This window comes from Terrapene carolina, unplaced genomic scaffold, assembly GCF_002925995.2.
Source record: "Terrapene carolina triunguis isolate 2854851 unplaced genomic scaffold, T_m_triunguis-2.0 Scaffold211, whole genome shotgun sequence".
Taxonomy (NCBI): domain Eukaryota; kingdom Metazoa; phylum Chordata; order Testudines; family Emydidae; genus Terrapene; species Terrapene triunguis.
In genome coordinates, this window is record NW_020664562.1 from 22,660,012 (window position 1) to 22,678,303 (window position 18,292).

General features: G+C 41.3%; 1 protein-coding gene across 4 annotated transcripts in view; it reads right to left on the minus strand.

The window, feature by feature from the left end:
- LOC112105199 (coiled-coil domain-containing protein 18) overlaps nt 1-17,832 on the minus strand; it is a 64,069-nt gene extending 46,237 nt beyond the window's left edge. The window contains exons 1-11 of one of the 4 annotated variants that reach the window (XM_029912411.1): nt 17,693-17,832; nt 16,559-16,733; nt 16,183-16,353; nt 13,672-13,781; nt 11,573-11,701; nt 9,870-9,966; nt 7,931-8,052; nt 7,365-7,527; nt 2,150-2,253; nt 1,868-2,028; nt 328-548 (exon numbers count right to left, since the gene is read on the minus strand). In XM_029912411.1, the coding sequence (XP_029768271.1) occupies nt 328-548; nt 1,868-2,028; nt 2,150-2,253; nt 7,365-7,527; nt 7,931-8,052; nt 9,870-9,966; nt 11,573-11,701; nt 13,672-13,781; nt 16,183-16,353; nt 16,559-16,733; nt 17,693-17,832 (1,593 nt within the window). Of the gene's footprint in view, nt 1-327; nt 549-1,867; nt 2,029-2,149; nt 2,254-7,217; nt 7,528-7,930; nt 8,053-9,869; nt 9,967-11,572; nt 11,702-13,671; nt 13,782-16,182; nt 16,354-16,558; nt 16,734-17,692 lie in introns of those variants that run through there. The other 3 variants (XM_029912410.1, XM_026655805.1, XM_026655806.1) reach the window with 3 other exon arrangements.
- Between the last annotated feature and the right edge of the window lie 460 nt (nt 17,833-18,292).

Sequence of the window (18,292 nt, forward strand, 5' to 3'; positions counted from 1 at the left end):
ACACACACACACACACACACACACACACACACACACACACACCCCCCTACCACAAGAGGGCACACACTGACAATCTAAATAGCAGCAATTTACACAGCAGCTTTATAACCTGGGATTTCTGATGTTATTAACATATTACGGTCTGAGTTTTACCTTCAGATTTTCCTGGACCCCCAATAAATTTACTAATTCATATTCTCTCCTAATAGTCTTGCATCAGAAAACAAACATGGCAACGAAAGTTTTCGAAAAAGGGGAATTGTGTCAACTATTGCATTTAATTCATGATCAAAGATTATACACTTTTCAGCCCTCTTAACAACTTACTTCTCGCTCTAAGTTAGTAGTTTTTGCAGCCTTCTCCAGTAGTTCTTCCTGTATAATTTGAAATTGACTGGCTCTCTGGGCCATGCTGGTCTTTAAAGAAGAATTCTCCTCTTCTGCTTTTGACAGCTTAGCACGGAACTCTTCTCTCTCTCTTGTGAATCTTCGACGCTCCTTTTCAAACTGTTTACTGATGAGCTCCAATTGTTGACATTTTCTTTCTTCTTTTTTAAAAAAAGTTTTATTTATAGATGACAATTAAAATTAGAGATAATCAAGTTGTAAAAAGACATGCCTGATGAAGACAAGGAGTAGTTTGACAGCAGCATATTAAGCTACCACATGAGCCCCAGGGCTCAAAAGTAACCTCAGAAAAATTTGCCCTCAGAAGTCAATGCCTGTTGTGGAGGTTACATTTAGGCTTTGGGAGAAAAAGCACAAAATGCACTGCTATGAATGTACACCTGAAGTCACTTTATTGTGCAGCACTGAGGGCAATCAGAAATCTACAACCCTACTTTTCTAGCACTGAAGTGCCCTAATGACGGTAGAAAAAGAACAAAGGAAAAAATGAATAACTGGAGACCTCATCATACCAGAAAAGGGAGAAACCTCAGTTTTCCATTTTTAACATATTTTGAGTCTGGGGCCAGGGCAAGCCATGGAGAGCCCATTAAAATAAATAAATAAATAAATACACCTCTACCCCGATATAACACGGTCCTCGGGAGCCAAAAATATCTTACCACGTTATAGGTGAAACCGCGTTAGATCTGGTAGGGAAGGCTCCTTGTCCCCTGACCACACCCCGAGACCCTCTGCCCCTTATCCAACCCCTCGGCCCTGGCCCGGCACCCTTAACACGCCGCTCAAAGCAGCATGTTGGAGCTGTCCCTAGAGGGGTGCGGGACCCGGGACAAATCAGCCTCCCCGCTAGTCTCCTCACCGTCCGCCCAGCGCTCCCACCTGCCCGGCTGCCACTTGCCTCCTCACCCCACCTACCCGCCCGCCTGCCCGCCGCTCGCCTCCCTGCTAGTCTCACCATCTGTCCAGTGCGCCTCCCCACATCCGCCCAACAGCCGCTCTCCTGCTCGCCATCTTCCCACCCACCTGCCACCTCACCCCCCTCCTGTCTGCCGCTCACCTCCCTATTCGCCTCCTCACCCCGCTTGCCCACCCGCCTCCCTCCCACCCTTAACACGCTGCTCAGCCAGACACGCTGACCCGCCGGAGCGCGCAACCCTGCCCCGAGCGCTGCTTTACCGCGTTATATCCGAATTCGTGTTATATCGGGTCGCGTTATATCGGGGTAGAGGTGTACATAAAAATTAAAATGCACATTGAGACTCAAGACTATGATAAATACCAAAGTAGCTAAACCCTTGCTCTCCATAAGGACATCTGTTATCTTATTACAGAAAATATTAAAATAGCAAAATTAAAACCCACAAAAATGTTAATTCGCATTCTGCAGTCATTTTTAAATGACTATGTCAGAAAGCATTTTATAGTTTTTAAGTGCACTATTTTTCACCATGCTCACCTGTTTGATTTCCAATCAATTTTACAGGTTCTGTTTCTAGGCCATGTAATCTGCCACTTTCTTGTCCCTCATAATCATTAGAAAGATGTTGAGCTACTTTACTGACAGTTAGGTTTGCCTGAAGCTTTTGAATTTCTGCTTCTTTCATTGCCAGTTTGATTCTAGCACAAAGAAAAAGATATAAAATGTTACGGGAAAGTATTTTTCTCTCTTTGCCAGTAGCAATACCTCCTAAATACTATTCTAAAGTCTTGCTAGAGTTCAGGACCCTTAAAAATATACCTTAAGTCTGCAATCAGGGATTTGTTTGATTCGCAACAAGAGGCATACATAGCTTCCTTTGCAGAGGAACTGGCCATCTGACGTTTCGAGGGATGCAATTTAAACTGCAAGTTAAGAAAAAAGAACTAATGAAAATATCAACTTTTTCTATGATAAATTCACATACTGTACAAGCAGAATGTTTTTCAAGGCACAAAGATTTGAACATCCTGGCCTGAGTGGGTACCTATATATACAGTCCTAAAAAAAAAAAAAAGTGACGTTTGGAGGGGGTAAGCATCAGAGGTCCCATCAAATGGAGCTGTGGGCAATGGGCACCTTGAAACTCAGGTCATATACTTTTAGATGCCTAAATTTAAATTTAGACACTCAAATTTGAAAATTTTAGCCATTAAATATCACACTTATGAAGTATCAGTAATGACTCCAAAGCTGAGCCTAAGAACATAAGAACAGCCGTATTGGGTCAGACCAAAGGTCCATCTAGCCCAGTATCCTGTCTACCGACAGTGGCCAATGCCGGGTGCCCCAGAGGGAGTGAACCTAACAGGTAATGATCCAGTGATCTCTCTCCTGCCAGCTTGTTTTGAACTTTTCACTTAAAGGAACGTTAATTCTGCTTTATTTCAATGAGTGAATTTCATCTCCCAATTTTTCAATTACAGTTGAGAGGACATCAGAATTTTCTATTAAATTATTTGGATAAAATAATTACTAACTTTCCTGGGGGGGGGGGGCAGGGAAGGGGGGGGGAAATCGATTAAAATCCACTCAGTTTGAAATTGGCATGATTACAACATTTCTGAGAGCCCACTTTGGAGCTTCAAAAATTACAAACAGTGTTATTCAACTTTCCTAATAACCCTGTACATTTATGGAACGAAAAGCAGATGGAGAGATCAACATCCACCATGTACTCCTGCTCTCCAATGCTACCTCTCTGGCCCTGCTACCCAGTCCACCTCCCTAGCTCTGCTCATCAAAGTTACCCTCCATACAGCACCTGATCTTGGATTTCTTTGTGACTCCTTCCCATCCATGCTCTACCCACCAAATTTCTTGCAGACCCGATAAAGTTCACAAATGCAAGTCCCAGTTTGATGGACTTCATATGGTGACCCATATGAAGTTTCATCATCATCATGTTCCCATTATGCCTCTGGCGTTTAGGGCAGCGACAAAGCTCCTCCAATCCTGTGTGTTTCTGGCAAGTCTTTCAATGATTCACCAGCTGTGCCCCAGGTTTTTCAGCTCAGCTTCCACGGCTCTTCACCATGTTGTTTTCGGGCAACCTAGTTTTCACTTGCCTTCAGGTGTCCATCTTATTGCTACTCTGGTGATAGAACCAGTTTCCATCTGCAGCACATGGCCAATCCATCCCCAACGCCTCCTGGAAATGATAGTGCTCAGATCCTTTTGGCTGCACTGTGTCAATAGATCCTGGTTTGAGATTGTTCTCGACCAAAAGATATGGAGGACTCTGGACATGTCATACTGTCTCATTCCCCAGCATTCTGCACTATAAAGTAATGTTGAAAGTACGCAGCTGTGATAAATCTTGAGTTTGATTTTGGTGTTGTATTTTGATGATTTCCAGACTGTATTTAAGCTCCTGAAGATGTTCCTGGCTTTACTGATTTTGTTCCGGATGTCCTGGCTTGTTCCACCATCCTGGCTGATGGCGCTGCCCAAGTATGTGAATGTTTCTAAATTGGTGAGAACATAATTCTCTGTCCATATTGGTGATGGTGAGGCAATATTAAAGGTCATAATATCTGTCTTATTGCGGTTGATTCTCAGTCCAATTTGCTGTTTGAATGCGCTGAGTCGAGTTGTTTTTTCTTGTATATGGTGTTGGGTATGTGATCGGAGAGCGAGATCATCTGCGAAGTCCAGGTCTTCAAGGGATTAGAAGGGTATCCATTTAATGCCTCTTGGCACGGCTTCTGTTGTACGCTGCATTACCCAGTCGACGGCAATATTGAGAAGGATTGCAGACATGACACACCCCTGACATACTCCTGTTTTGACTTCAAAACTGAGCTCACTGTGATCAACACATGTAAAATTGAAATAAAAGCTTTTAATTATGTTGATTATATGGAGAGGGATTCCATATGCCTGCAGAATGCACCATAGGCTGGTCCTGTGAATGCTATTGAAAGCCTTCTCAAAGTCAATGAAATGTATGCAGAGTTGCCGTTGCCATTCTAAGCATTGTTCAATTATTTTTCATAGAGTGAAGATCTGGTCTGTGCATCCACATCCTTTCTGAAAACTAGCTTGCTCTTTTCTGAGAACGCTATCAACTGCCTCTGATATATGCTGGACTATGATCTTACACAATACTTTGCTTGGCACAGATAAAAATGTGATACCACGCCAGTTATTACAATCACTGATCGTTCCTTTCTTTGGTGTCTTCACTATAACCCTATTGGTCCACTTATCCGACACTTTTTCCCTTTCCCAGACTGATGTAAATAGAGGGGCCAGGATAGATGCTGCTAACTCAGGATTTACCTTGAACAATTCTGCATTCAAGTTACCCTTGCCAGGAGCGCTCTCATTTTTTAAGGATTTGATGGCTTGAATGATCATTTGCTTAGTTGGGGTGTCTGTGCGGATATCAAGATCTTCTTCTGCCTCGGATGTCTGCTTCCTCTTTAGGTGGCTCCCTGTTCAGCAATTCTTTTAAATGCTCAGTCCAGTGCATTTCTAGTTCTTTTTCTGTTGTTAGTATGTGGCCTTGTTTGTCCCTGAAGAGAGTGTTTGGTGGTGTCTGCCATTTACCTCTAATAAGCCACATCATTTATAGACAGTTCCTTGTTCACCACAAGCAGCTGCATCCTCTGCTTGTGTTGCCAGATTATCAATATAATGCCGTTTGTCTGCTCTCACAAGGCATTTGACCTCCCAGTGTGCCCTGCTAAACTGCTCGCGGTATCTGTCCTTTAGCTTCTGGGATTTTGTGTCTAAAAACCTTTTTCTTCAGGGCTCGTCTGGTTTCTATGGCATTCCACGTGCTGGGTGTAATCCACTCCTTCCTTCTGCCTGTAGCCTAGATAGGCTTCACTGTTCTGTTTATAAATTGCTGTTACTTTATCCCACTTCTTGTTGATCATCTCATCTGTATTCCCCTCCTTTTCATCAAGGTCTACAAGTGCCTGAAACCTGTTGTTTAACTGCAGAATGAAGGCTTTCTGCGTTTCAGAGGACTTTAACTTGTCAATGTCATAACATTTATGTCCCTTGTTTGGTGGACCCACACTTCTCAGTTTTGGCTTGATGGAGGCTATCACAAGGTGGTGGTCACTGCCAACATCTGCACCCCTTCTCACTTTCACATCTGTCAGTGAGTGTCACCATTTATCATCATATGGTCAATCTGGTTCTTATCTCTGCCATTTGGAGAACACCATGTCAGCTTGTGAATTTCACGATGTTGAAATGAGTTTCGCTGATGTCTAGGTTATTCATATTACAGAAATCAACAAGCCTCTCTCCGTTTCCATTCATGGTGTCATACCCATGTCTTCCCATTGCTCTGTCGTTGTTTGTGTTGTCCTTACCGACCTCGGCATTCAGGTCTCCCTTGACGATAGTTAGGTCATGGCGTGGTACTCTCTCTAACTCCACCTGTAATGCAAGTTAGAATTTGTCCTTTGCTTCTTCATCACTGTCATTTGTCGGAGCATAGCACTGAATCAGGGATATATTATTGTGTTTCCCTTTCAGTCTGGCTCTCATAAGTCTGCTGCTGATGGACTTCCATTCAAGCAGGGAATGCTACTCTCCCATGGTGTTGTCCATCATCCCATCCAGAATACAGCAAAGTTTCTCCCGAGGCTGTTGTTAATCTTCCTGATCCCATCCGTCTGCTCTCGCTGACACCCAAAATGCGTAAGCTGTAGCATCTCATCTCTGCGGTGACCTGAGCTAGCTTCCCTATTTCATACATTGTCCGTAAGTTCCAAAAATCAAGTTTGGTTTTTGTTTTGGTGTTGAGCACTTCAGTCTTCGTGCCAGTGGCTTCCTTTTGGCTTTCACCACCGGTAGTCATACGGGTCATTGATTCCTGAAGGCCATCATACACAGTAATATTCAATTTCTCCATCGCTATTTCCATAACATTTTGTTTTTTTGCGGGACAGGGTTGTTAGCCCTGTGCCTAACACCCAACCCGGAGGACCAGGATGTCTGTTTTGTCTGGCTCCTCCCCCACAGACCAATCCAGCATGGTTGAACCTACCAAGAGCAAAAAGTCCCTCCCGACACATATGCGGAGGATTGTTAGAGCACGCAAGCTGTCCCGCCATGACAAGGCACAGACACCAGAAGTTTGCCATTCAGAAAATGTAGCTACAAGCTCTGTCAGCAAGTCTCTCCCTTGCTCTCACTGCTCCATGCCCCCTGCTGAGACTATTACAGTGGTTGTACCTTCACCATCTGGTAAACCTCACGCTGTTCAACAGACAGGAGCCCCAGTATCACACTATATTACTTAGTGGTGTTTTGGAAAGTAAGTCTGCCTCTGAAGAATCAATGAAGGCCACAGAGGGAGGCAGGGTACAAAATTAGATGAACATTTATTAATCTGCTCCAGTACTGCAGTTTTTACATTCTTGAGAGTTCACACACACACACACACACACACACACACACACACACATTCTTGATTCAGATAAAGTAAAATGTTTAATTAAACATTACTGTATCTTCATCAGTGCATTTTGGAAGCAGCAAAAACAGTACAGGTCTGTCGCATCTTACGCGCATTTAACATGCGCGATTTCAGCTTTACGCGGTCGGCAAAAACAAAAACAAAACAAAAAAGAAAAATAACAATTTTAATACTGTACCTGTAGTGCGGGCAATTCCGCCTGCCATTGAACTCAATGGGGTTTTGGCTATACGCGGTTTTCGCTTTACGTGCTAACCGCGGAACGGAACCCCCGCATAAGATGAGACAGACCCATATACTAATAAGCTAAGAAACATTTACAGATAGTACCTGGTTAGGATTCTACAAGGTGCGAAATTTATTATGATGTATCAATTATTGTACCTCTTTAGATGTACCTAGCGACAACTGGGAGATAATAGTTTCCAAGGTGCTCAGTTCTTCTCTTGAATCCTCAATTTCTTGATGACATAATTTTAGGCGATCGTTTTGCTGTGCAATAAGTGCTTTTAGCTCTGCATTTTCACTTACTAGGGCATTTTTCTCTTTAAGTACTACTACTTTGTCATTAAGTTCACTCTCAAGCTTCAGGATCTTCTGTTCAGACTGTGTTAGCTGTGACACAACTTCAGTGTTTTTTGCCTCTAGACTCCTCATCTCTTCTTTTGCACTACGGTTCTCATCCTTTAATTGTCTACAAAAACAAACAAACAAACAAATATATACAATCTAAAGGCTAGTTCAACAAAAACTCTAGGAGGTTGGAGTTTTGGTAGGACTTTGGCTATCAGATATACTGGCAGAAAGGCAGCCCCCACAAAAATTGATTAATTATCTTGGTTCATCTGGGAGTCTAAAAGAGACTAACTTCTTAGTAGCCTTTTCTCAGTGTCAAAAGCAGAGAAACTAAGGACTAAAACAACATGGAGACTAAATTATCCTCTCGTTCTTAGGATTGGTCCCTCCAGTAAAAGGCTGAAATGTTGTCAGGGTGCTGAGAGATATGCCAATGCCACTGTAACTATTCTGAAGATAGAGAAATCCAGGAACAAAGATATATAAATTAAAAAAAAAAAAAAAGAAAAAAACACTTTTACCTTAATTGTTCCTTTGTGATTTCAAGTTCATTTCTATAGGCAACACATTTTTCATGCAACTTTTCTTTTTCTTTTACACAATTAATTAGATTTTTCTCTAAAGTTTCTTCTTCAGCTTGAACCTTAAAAACACGTTGTTGTATAATGATGAAAACAATTATTTAAGCTGCAAATAGTCAAAGAGTATTCTGACAAAGAATAAACAAATTAAGTTGCTTTATATTGCAAAGATTGCTACTATCTCACTTCCTTTATAGTACACAGAAAGGTAACCATACTGACTGCTGTTCTGAGGCATGGGAGAGCAGGGAAAAAGCTTTTTCTTTAGTTAACAAGAATAAAAAGTAAGAATCTCTTTGGTATTTTAGGGCCTACTTTTGGTCAGCAGTGATGTCAAGGTATGCAGTACAGTCTTGCCAATCTCCATGACCAAAGAAGCTTAACCAGTGGCAAATTCACCTTCCGGGGCAACTGCTGAAGGCTTATGTGATTCCTTGACTCTTTTTCCTACCCAAGAGAAAAAGTTACAGACTTACACCGTAATAGCTGTGAAAAATAAAACTGGGAAAAACAGTGCTTGCTCAATTTCTCCCCAACTTTGCTCCCGGCATGGGTTCCTCTGGATGATTTATAGACAACCAGGAGGGACTAAAAAGTGGCTACCCTAATTTAGTACTCCCAGCTACGAGAATGGAGGGAACGTGAATAAGATAGTTTTGTTTACATGTCAGATAAAAGGGGTTTTCAGCCAGCAGATACCACATGAGGAATAGACTACCTAGCAAGATGGCCATACTTACTATTTTTTAATTTAAAACACACCGTGGACATATAATCTATCTATGGAAGCTATATAATGAATAAGTAGGTATTCCTGTTGGAGGCATGGGATGGATTAGTCAAGCCTAGGTTTCCCTTCATCCTAATTTTGCACTGATCTCCTTAGAATTTTCAAAGTATATTCTTGAAACAAAAAGAAAAAGCTTGATTGCAAGAGTTCAGAACTTATTTTATAGCTAAAAGGAGAAAAGATGAGTTTTGTGTGATAATATATTTGTAGGATACGGTTGCTGATGGTTTAAACCTCATCTAAATTGTTGTGACAGCCACCCCTCATTTAAGATACCTGTGAAAGACAGCTATGAAGCTCCAACTAAGACAAAGGGGGTACGTGAGCCCACACAGTAAGCGAACGTAGTGAATGAAGGGCTCCATATAGTCTCTGACTAAGGGGATAGGTGGGGGGAAGGGAGACACACACACGTCAAACTGAAGGACCACAGAGAGAAGCAGAAAGAAATCCAGACACAGACAGCCTGAACAAGCTGTCTGAAAGAGTCTGGTGCTATGAGCAAAGAAGCCATCTCATTTATTTTGTTCCTCCGGTGTTGAGAGAAACAGGACTTTGGACATTCTTTGTAAATAAACAAGATTACATCAAAGGCACCAGACCATTGTCAATTTCTCCACCCAACTGGAACAATCCACAGGGCCCCAAACTTTGCTAGTCACTTGGGTCAAAAGAGGCAACAATACTTAATTTTTTCCCAAACCTCCCTATATACTGTTAATGCTGCTTATGAGAGTTGTTTTCCCATTGTAGTCATGGCACAGAATATCTATTCTAATCATCTGTCTCTACCATGGGTACAGTGATGCAGCAAATTCACTTAAGAAGCCTTTGTGATTAAAAAAATATAAATAAAGATTTCTTCTGCTAACACTTCGAATGTGGGGCTGGCTACAAATATGTTTTAGCCAACATTTCTGAAGTGTGTGAATAAGTAAAAATAAGGTACAGTAGCTTCCTTCTACCCCATTTCTAATATAATAGAACCAAGACTGTTGACATTTAGCATTTAGATATGACCAAATGGATTCCAGTTTCCATTTTAAATCCTAATTGTGTGGCCAAAAACTATAGATAATCAAGTCTTACCTTTTCAAGTTTTTCAGTTATTTTCTCTCTGTATTTTTTAAAAGCTTTCGTCAGCTCTTCAGCATTAAACAGAGCCTCATTTCTTTGCTGTTCAGCTCTACAAAAAAGTGCCATATTTTTAAATACAGAACAAATGTGGTATAACTATCTCCCCAAATTACGCAAACTTGAAATACAAAGAATAAATTAATAGCATAGGGTAACTGACCTGCCTTTCAACTTTCCAGTTGTTTTAGATACAACTTTTAAGTTAAGTCCATTTTATTTAATCATATGAATTACTGCTTCATATTTAAAATATTTGCAGATGTGCCTTTTTTTTTTTAAAATAGGCTACATCCAAGCAATAATAAGGCTATGAATTTAAAAGCAAAATCACTGCTGAACCCTCTCAAGCCCTCTCCTGGGTCCAGCTGGCATCCACTACATTAAATTCAAATACATCTTTGATTGTGAACGTGCAATTATATAAACAGATTAGTGCCTACCTGTTTTATTTCTTCCTCTCTTTTGTCTTTAAAAACCAAAATACTATTACTGCACTGTTAAGCCTGAGAGATGCTTCCAAACCTCTGGAAATTCAAAAGATATTATACCCACAGCAAGACTGACTGTCACATTACACTTAAGTGGTATTTTTGATTACTCTTTATGATCCCAATCTGGCAAAGATTTACATATGTAAATAACTTTATGCATTGTGAGTAGTCCTAATGACTTCACTGGGACTACTCTGAGTGTGTAAAGTTAAGCAGATGCATAAGTCTCTGCAAGCTCAGGGCCTATGTTTTTACATTTATGCTTCCATAGAAGTGCAGTGGATGAGTTAATATTATTGTAGCAAAAAAAGACTTTGAACATGCATTTCAAATCTCAACCTTAGCATTGCATCGTCAGGATTTTTTTTTTTTATATGTACAGGGGGGAAAAAAAGGTTTATTTAGCTAACCTATCACAGCCAAATAAAGGTGTATTTTAATGTGTGATACTGGAACAGGGATCATTGGATATTGCCAGGATCAAAAATAAATAAATAAATAAATAAATAAATAAATAAATAAAAAAGGAAACTGCTCCAATTTAAAAAAAAAAAAAAAAATCTTGCAGGTCACCTTTAAACAAACTTGATTTTCCTCCCTTTTTCTTTTACAATACACCCATAAAGAAAAGACAACTCGGTGGCACAAAATAATATTCAATAATGGGAGAGAGATATTTATTCATTAGTAAAGTATCAGAGGGTAGCCATGTTAGTCTAGATCTGTAAAAAGCGACAAAGAGTCCTGTGGCACCTTATAGACTAAGGCCTGGGCTACACTAGCGGGGGGAGGGTCGAACTAAGATACGCAACTTCTGCAACGCTATTCGCGTTGCTGAAGTCAAAGTATCTTAGTTCGACTTACCTGGCCGTCCTCATGGCAGCGAGTCGACTGCTGCGGCTCCCCCGTCAACTCCACTTACTCCTCCTGCCGAGGTGGAGTACAGGCATCAATTCAGGGATCGATTTATCGCGTCTAGACGAGACGGGTAGTATAGACGTACCCTAACAGAAGTATTGGAGCATGAGCTTTCGTGGGTGAATGCCCACTTGGTCAGACGCATGCTCCAATACTTCTGTTAGTCTATAAAGTGTCACAGGACTCTGTCACTCATTAGTAAAATATTTTCTACTAAAAAAGGTTTGTTTTTAATTATATAATCACCTCTTCCCTTGCTTGCTTCGTTCAATTAAATCCGTTTTCAATTTTTTATATTCTTCTTTAAACCTTTGCAAAACGTGTTCTTTTTCTACCACCATTTTCTGGCTTTGCTCTAATTTATCTTCTGCATCTCTAGAAAAAGAAATTAAGAATTATTAGACCACAACTTTTTTTTAAATTAGCAGGGAGCTTTTATATCAGAAGCATTTGGTTTGGTGGATAGATATCAAATAGCATTTTTTTTCTTTTCCATATATGAAGTTCAATAGGAGGACTAGCTAGTCTGATATATGGGAAATCATTTTGCCAGCCTCTATCCAAAGAAAGAGACAATCCTGTATTTGAGCTAATACAATAAGGACTAAACCAATTAAAGATATTAAAATTAATAAAGTTACTTATTTTGTAAAGCAAGTTTTGCCTATTTTCATCCTTATTAAACTGTGTATTGACATTTTAATCAATATGAGGTAGGAATTTTTGTTTGCTATCTGTTTGTACTATCCAGCACAGTGGGGCCCTACCCTGGTCCAGGACTCTGGGTGCCACCACAATAGAAATATATAATAAAATAATAATCAGGAAAGTCACCTTACACAAAATTCAGAGTCAGAATTTATAAGCAGGCTTGGCAGAATTCAATATTTGATTATAATTTTTAGGGATAATATAAATATTTAAGCACTTTCTTAAATTTTTATTTATTTAAATTTTCACAGTTGCAGAAAATTACGTGGAGGAGGTCAGACAATTATTTAACGACAGAAGACATTGAGATTCAAAAGTTAAAGTTTTATAAACCATTAAACACACAAACTGTCAACGTCACATGTCAAATATCCTTAACTCAACAAATCATACCTGTTTTTACTATTCATTTGCTAGTCCATTTCTAACAAGCCTAATTCAAATGTCTAAATCACTGGATTTTGACTCTAAGTTCTCAAGCAACATTTTTCTTACTTTGCCTATCAGTAAATTTCAATCATCATCTATGGAAATATTTTTTGGTAGTTTGTGTGTGTATAGTGAAACTGATGTTTACCAACATTTATCGATAAAAATCGGATCCTTCCAAATCTATTTATAAGACACTGCCTTCATTTGTATATAATCATTATAGAGGTACATAGTAGTGACCAGTGGAATATCTGTTTTATCCTTAGCAATGCAGGGGACAGAGGACTGAGTGTATTCTTGTGCTATTCCTGCCACCCTAAGTGCAAAGGAGATCTTAGTGCTCTATCATGAATCATTACATTGTTTTACATATCTGTGGGTCTTTTTAACTAATGTAAAATATATTTGCGAAGAAAGCGTTTCAACTTGCTTCCATAACAGGGCATGCAGCAGCTGTGTATCTCTCTGCTTAAGCAGGTCTGTTTCACGTGGATGACAAGATGAAAATATTATTGCAAAAGTGGAGTACTTTTTGTATTTGTTTGCCAGGAGAAATTTTGTTTGTTTTTTAAAGTATTCTATGGTCTTGAAGATTACACGTGTGTCCAAAAGGGCTAAATCAAATGCTACTTACACAGACAATGATAATTCTGTTTCGGTGGGGAGATAAAGCTCTTACAGTATAACTAAGCAAATGAAGCATGTAAGTCAACGTGTGGACTGGTGTATGGCTGTCAGCTTTAGTGACAGACAACTTTTGGGGGTAAGCTTTATTTGGACAGCCATGATTGATTCTAGTGTAGTAAGTGGATATATTTGAGAAGACAAAAAGTTTGCTCGTTGTACAATGGGTACAAATGTCTATATTTCTGCAATGTATATATAATCATTTATGTTTACCCCATGTTATAAACTAGTTATTTATTTTAGAATTCTTTAGTTTGTTTATTTTACCAAATCTTCATCAATTACTTTAAATTCTTAGAACACATTATCATCATATCTTACATACACTAATATAAAACACCAATATAACACACATAATCGGCAACTTCTCAAGGATAGATTTCAAAACTTCGTAATAGTTCTAATGAAAAGCACTATATTTGGAAGCAATCCATATTTCCCGTTCCTGGGAAAAACTGTGAATTAAACAAGTAGACCAAAAGGTTTATAAGGGAGGGGAAAAGTACATTTATTACCTCAGGACTTTATCTTGAGCTGCAACTTCTGCTTCCAAATTTGCAATCTGTTCTTCTAACATAGGAATACTGACTGAATGGGTACCTAGAGCTGATTCAAGAAAAGAGATCTGAAATATAAACATATTTGGGACTTCATTAAAATTTGCAAACATACCGTAAAATGAATTGTGCCAAAAGGTCTGTTGCATAATTGAATGACCTTGTCTGCCTAACCCTGCTGTAGAAATTGCCAGGACATTTCCACACCACATTCACTGACTTCAAGCTTTCCCTTTGGGTTGGCACATTGCCAGTGTCATAGGTATCATTCCACTCTGTTTTGGTATGTTAAAAAAGAATTTGTTTACAGTTGTCTCAATTTTTTCCTCCAAAAATTAATATTCCTCCATTTTTACTCATTTTTCTGGCTTGTACGGGAGTTTGTTCTTTGCCCTCTCACCCCCACTAGCTGTCATCTCTTCTTTGTTTTTTCTCCAACATCACTTGTCCTCTGGATGGAGTCTGAGAAACACTGTTGCAAATTATAATATACTATAATCTTTATTCTGCAGAACAACATGCACACAATAGAGTGGCTTACTTCTCAGTAACTGCGTTTCACGCTATTCCTGCAGTGCTGTAGTTTGCAAAGATTTTAGTAAGATTCTGTGTAAACTAAAAACAAGCAAAACAATATTTCTTTAATTCAAGTACCTGTATTTTTAAAATATATGTGTAAATTATATTAACAGTCTACCTCTCTCCATGGTCTGCAATATGCCCTCATAACTCATCTTCACTTTCTCTACATATCAGACATATTGCTCTTTATTTGGAAATAAGACCAGACTTCTTCAGTTCTCATTGTTAATATGTATACAGGAGCCCAATTTATCTCAGGCAGATGTACTGAATATATATTTATGTATAATGCTAAAAAATTTACCAAGTTACTTCTTGTATAGGTTACAGGGCATCTTTATTACTATACTTAGATTGTAAGCTTTTAGGGGCAGAGTATCATTTTGTTCTGTTTGTACAGCATTTAGAACAATGGGTACATGACTAGGATTCCTAGGTGCTACTACTATACAAATAAATAATAATTAAAAATAAGAATAAGAATATGATTATTTATAGATTTTAAATAGATTAATCCAAGGTGAACAGACATATTCTACTCAAAACTACAATACAGTTACCAGGGATTTATTTTTCTAAGATATTTTGTGTTGCTAGAGACCACATATTCATCCTTTACTCCTGGAGGGATTCTACGTGACTAGGTGCCTGCAGAAAATCCGCAACCCCCCCCCCCCCATTCCTGTGCTTCCCTGCAGAAAACAGCCGGGAAGCCGCATGCGGGGGATATGGGGGACAACCATAGGCACAGTCTTTTTGGGGGGGGGAGACATGGGGGGGCCCACACAGGGTTGTGTGCCACTGCCCCCCCCCCCATTTCTGCAAGTGCAGAGCTGCCCAGCTGAAGGAGGATGCCTCTCCGCTCCAGACTCTGCGGCTGAACGCCAACTCCTGGTTCCTAGTGCCAGTCGTGCTCCCCTTCTGCGTGCTGGGCGTCTCCCTGTTTTCTGTGCAACAGTGAGTGCCCACGGTGGGGCCAGGTAAGCGGGACTGGAGGAAGTGAGGGAATGGAGGTTGGGGGGAGGGGGAGAGGCAGTGGGGAAGGAAGAGAGGGTGGAATAGGGCAGAAGGAAGGGAATATGGGAGCGAGGGCAGGGGGGTGGAGAAGAAAAGGGGATAGGGGAATCATGGGGGGGGGAAGTGGGAGCCCGGCATGCAGCATCTCCTCAGCAGGCAGCTGAGGCTCCCCCCTTAAGCAGACCCATCGAACCCTCATCCTGACAAACCCTACCCCCCCTACACCTGGACTCCTCTAACAAACCCTCCACATCCAGACCCCCACTCGACTGATCCCCAACCAGCTGCACCTGGACCCCCACCCTATCAAGCCACACTCCCCCAGTATCCGGATCCTCCCACAGAGCCCCCCACACCAAGCCCCATCTCTCCACACCGACCCCCCAGCTGAGCCCCAACCACCTTCACCTGGATCCCCTGCAGAGTCCCATTGCCCCTGCACCCGGAACCTCCCAGTGAGCCCCTGTGCATCCAGATCTCCCACTGAGCCACCCGCACCCAGACTGCCCCGCATAGAAACCTCTCACCCCACACCTGGATCCCCCACACACTAAGCCCCTCCACACTTGAATCCTGATGGGCTGAGACTGCCCACCCACACCTGGCACAGAGCCCCAAGGTGTTTCTGGGGCAGGTCCAGCCCTTGTGCTGTATCAGGTGCAGCCTCACTGCCGAGTCCCTGTACTGGGGGAGGTGGAGGGTACAGGGTGATCTCCCACCTCAGTGCAGCCAGTGGCCTGTGCTCCCCACTGCCATGCTGGAGCCACTTTTATTTGACAAATAAAATTTGCAGAATTTTAAAATATCATACACAATTTTTAATTTTTTGGTGCAGAATTTCCTCAGAAGTAATCTTTCTACGATACTTACTCTTGTTTTTGACTGAGTCAGTTCAAAGTTGATAGTTTCAATTTTATTCATTAGACAGTGGTTCTGGGAAGTCAAAGATGCATTTTGATCTCGAAGCGTGTTCAGCTTCTCTCTAAGATGCTCATTTTCTTGTTCCATACTTTTATTAAAAGGAGTGGACACTGGGTAAGACTTGAGGTAAAAAAATATATGTATATCAACAATGCATCTTTGTAGGTCAATTTTACTTAAATCATAGAAATAATGTGTTACCATGCCTAACTCCCCAGTGCTTACTATATATTAGCTGAGAAGCCTACAAATGAAAGGATAAAGTCAAACGTTCATAATCACAAGTGTGTAAAACAAACATTGCAACAAATAAATAAATAAATACCTTGGTTTGGGATTTTCTTTGAGAATCCCTGCTCTGGTGGGACATTTTACCAGCACTCTTATAAGCGAAATAATTTTGAAATTCAGTGCAACTCGGCTCAACAAGATCTTCCAGTGTTAGTCCGACAAACTCATTGAAATGAGAGCTGTGGACAGATTGCTCACTCGAACTAGTACTAGGATACAAAACAAAACAATAATAAGCATTCCCCCCTCCAGTAGTGTTCTTACCAAATATACCAGAAACAAAACACAAATAAAGACAATGAGTTATAATAATATAGTGAATAATATAGATTTAAACAACTGGAAAGACTTAAGGCAGGGGTGGGCAAACTACGGCCCACGGGCCACATCCGGCCCGTGGGACCGTCCTGCCCAGCCCCCAAGCTCCTCCCCTGCTGTTCCCCCTTGTCCACAGCCTCAGCTCACTCACTCCGCCGCCAGTGCAATGCTCTGGGCAGCGGAGCTGTGAGCTCCTGGGGCAGCGCAGCTGCAGAGCCCGGCCTGACCCGGTCCTCTGTGCTGCATGGTGGAGGCTGAGGTGGCGGTGGTGTGGCCCGGCTCCAGCCGGGCGGCGCGACTGTAGCACCACCAGCCACCGGTGCTCCAGGCAGCGCAGTAAGGGGGCAGGGGAGTTCGGGGTGGTGGTCAGGGGGCGGGGGTGTGGATGGTGGTCGGGGGGGGAACAGGGGGTTGAATGGGGGCAGGGGTCCCGGGGGGCAGTCAGGAAGGAGGGGGGGTTGGATGAGGGGGCAGTCAGGGGCAGGGGTTCCGGAGGCAGTCAGGGGACAGGGAGAAGGGGTGGTTGGATGGGGAAGGGGTCCCGGGGGGGGCCATCAGGAATGAGAGGAGGGGTTGGATGGGGCGGCGGGGGTCTGGGGACGGTCAGGGGACAGGGAACGGGGGTGTATGGATGGGGCAGGGGTCCCAGAGGAGCCATCAGGGAACAGGGTGGGTTGGATGGGGCAGGAGTCCTAGGGTGGGCAGATAGGAGGTGGGGGCCAGGCCATGACCCCCTCCCCAACCAGCCCTCCATACAATTTACGAAACCCGATGCGCCCCTCAAGCCAAAAAGTTTGCCCGTCCCTGACTTAAGGCCTAGTTCTCTTCTTACTTTTAAATAAACACATACCTGGAAAGCTCTTCCCCTAGATTTTGTAGATTTCTCTCGGTTTTCCTCAGTTGATTCCTTAATGCCTCTACATTTGCAAGCAAGAGTTCATCATCATCATCATCATCTTTTTTATGGTAAATCCATAAGTTGGATTCCATTGGTACTCTACATTTGTCTAAAATAAGTTTCTAATATTAAAATTTAGTTTAACATCATTGTACACTATTTCTAGAAAGTAGCAGATATTTTTTCAACATTTTAAAAGGTTTTATGTATGTTTGTTTTCCTTACATACATGCAAAGTCTCACTTATTGCCTCCTTTCATACCAATAAAAACTTGAAAGCATAGCTATATACAGTTGCTTTTACTTGGCTATTTCTTTAGTCTCTTTGTTAACAAATATTTGTGTTTTAATAAGCACATCTTTCCTATACCTGAGAAGTCACGGGAATAAGCATATTAGGGTTACTATGTACAAATAGCTGAAGAATAGGTTTATTTTCTATAAAAGAAATAGAATAGGAATAGTACAGAATGAAGAACTGGCTTATTTATGATCTATAAAATATGTACTGTTGATAGTCATTAGGCACATCTGCTCTTTTCAATTAAAGAA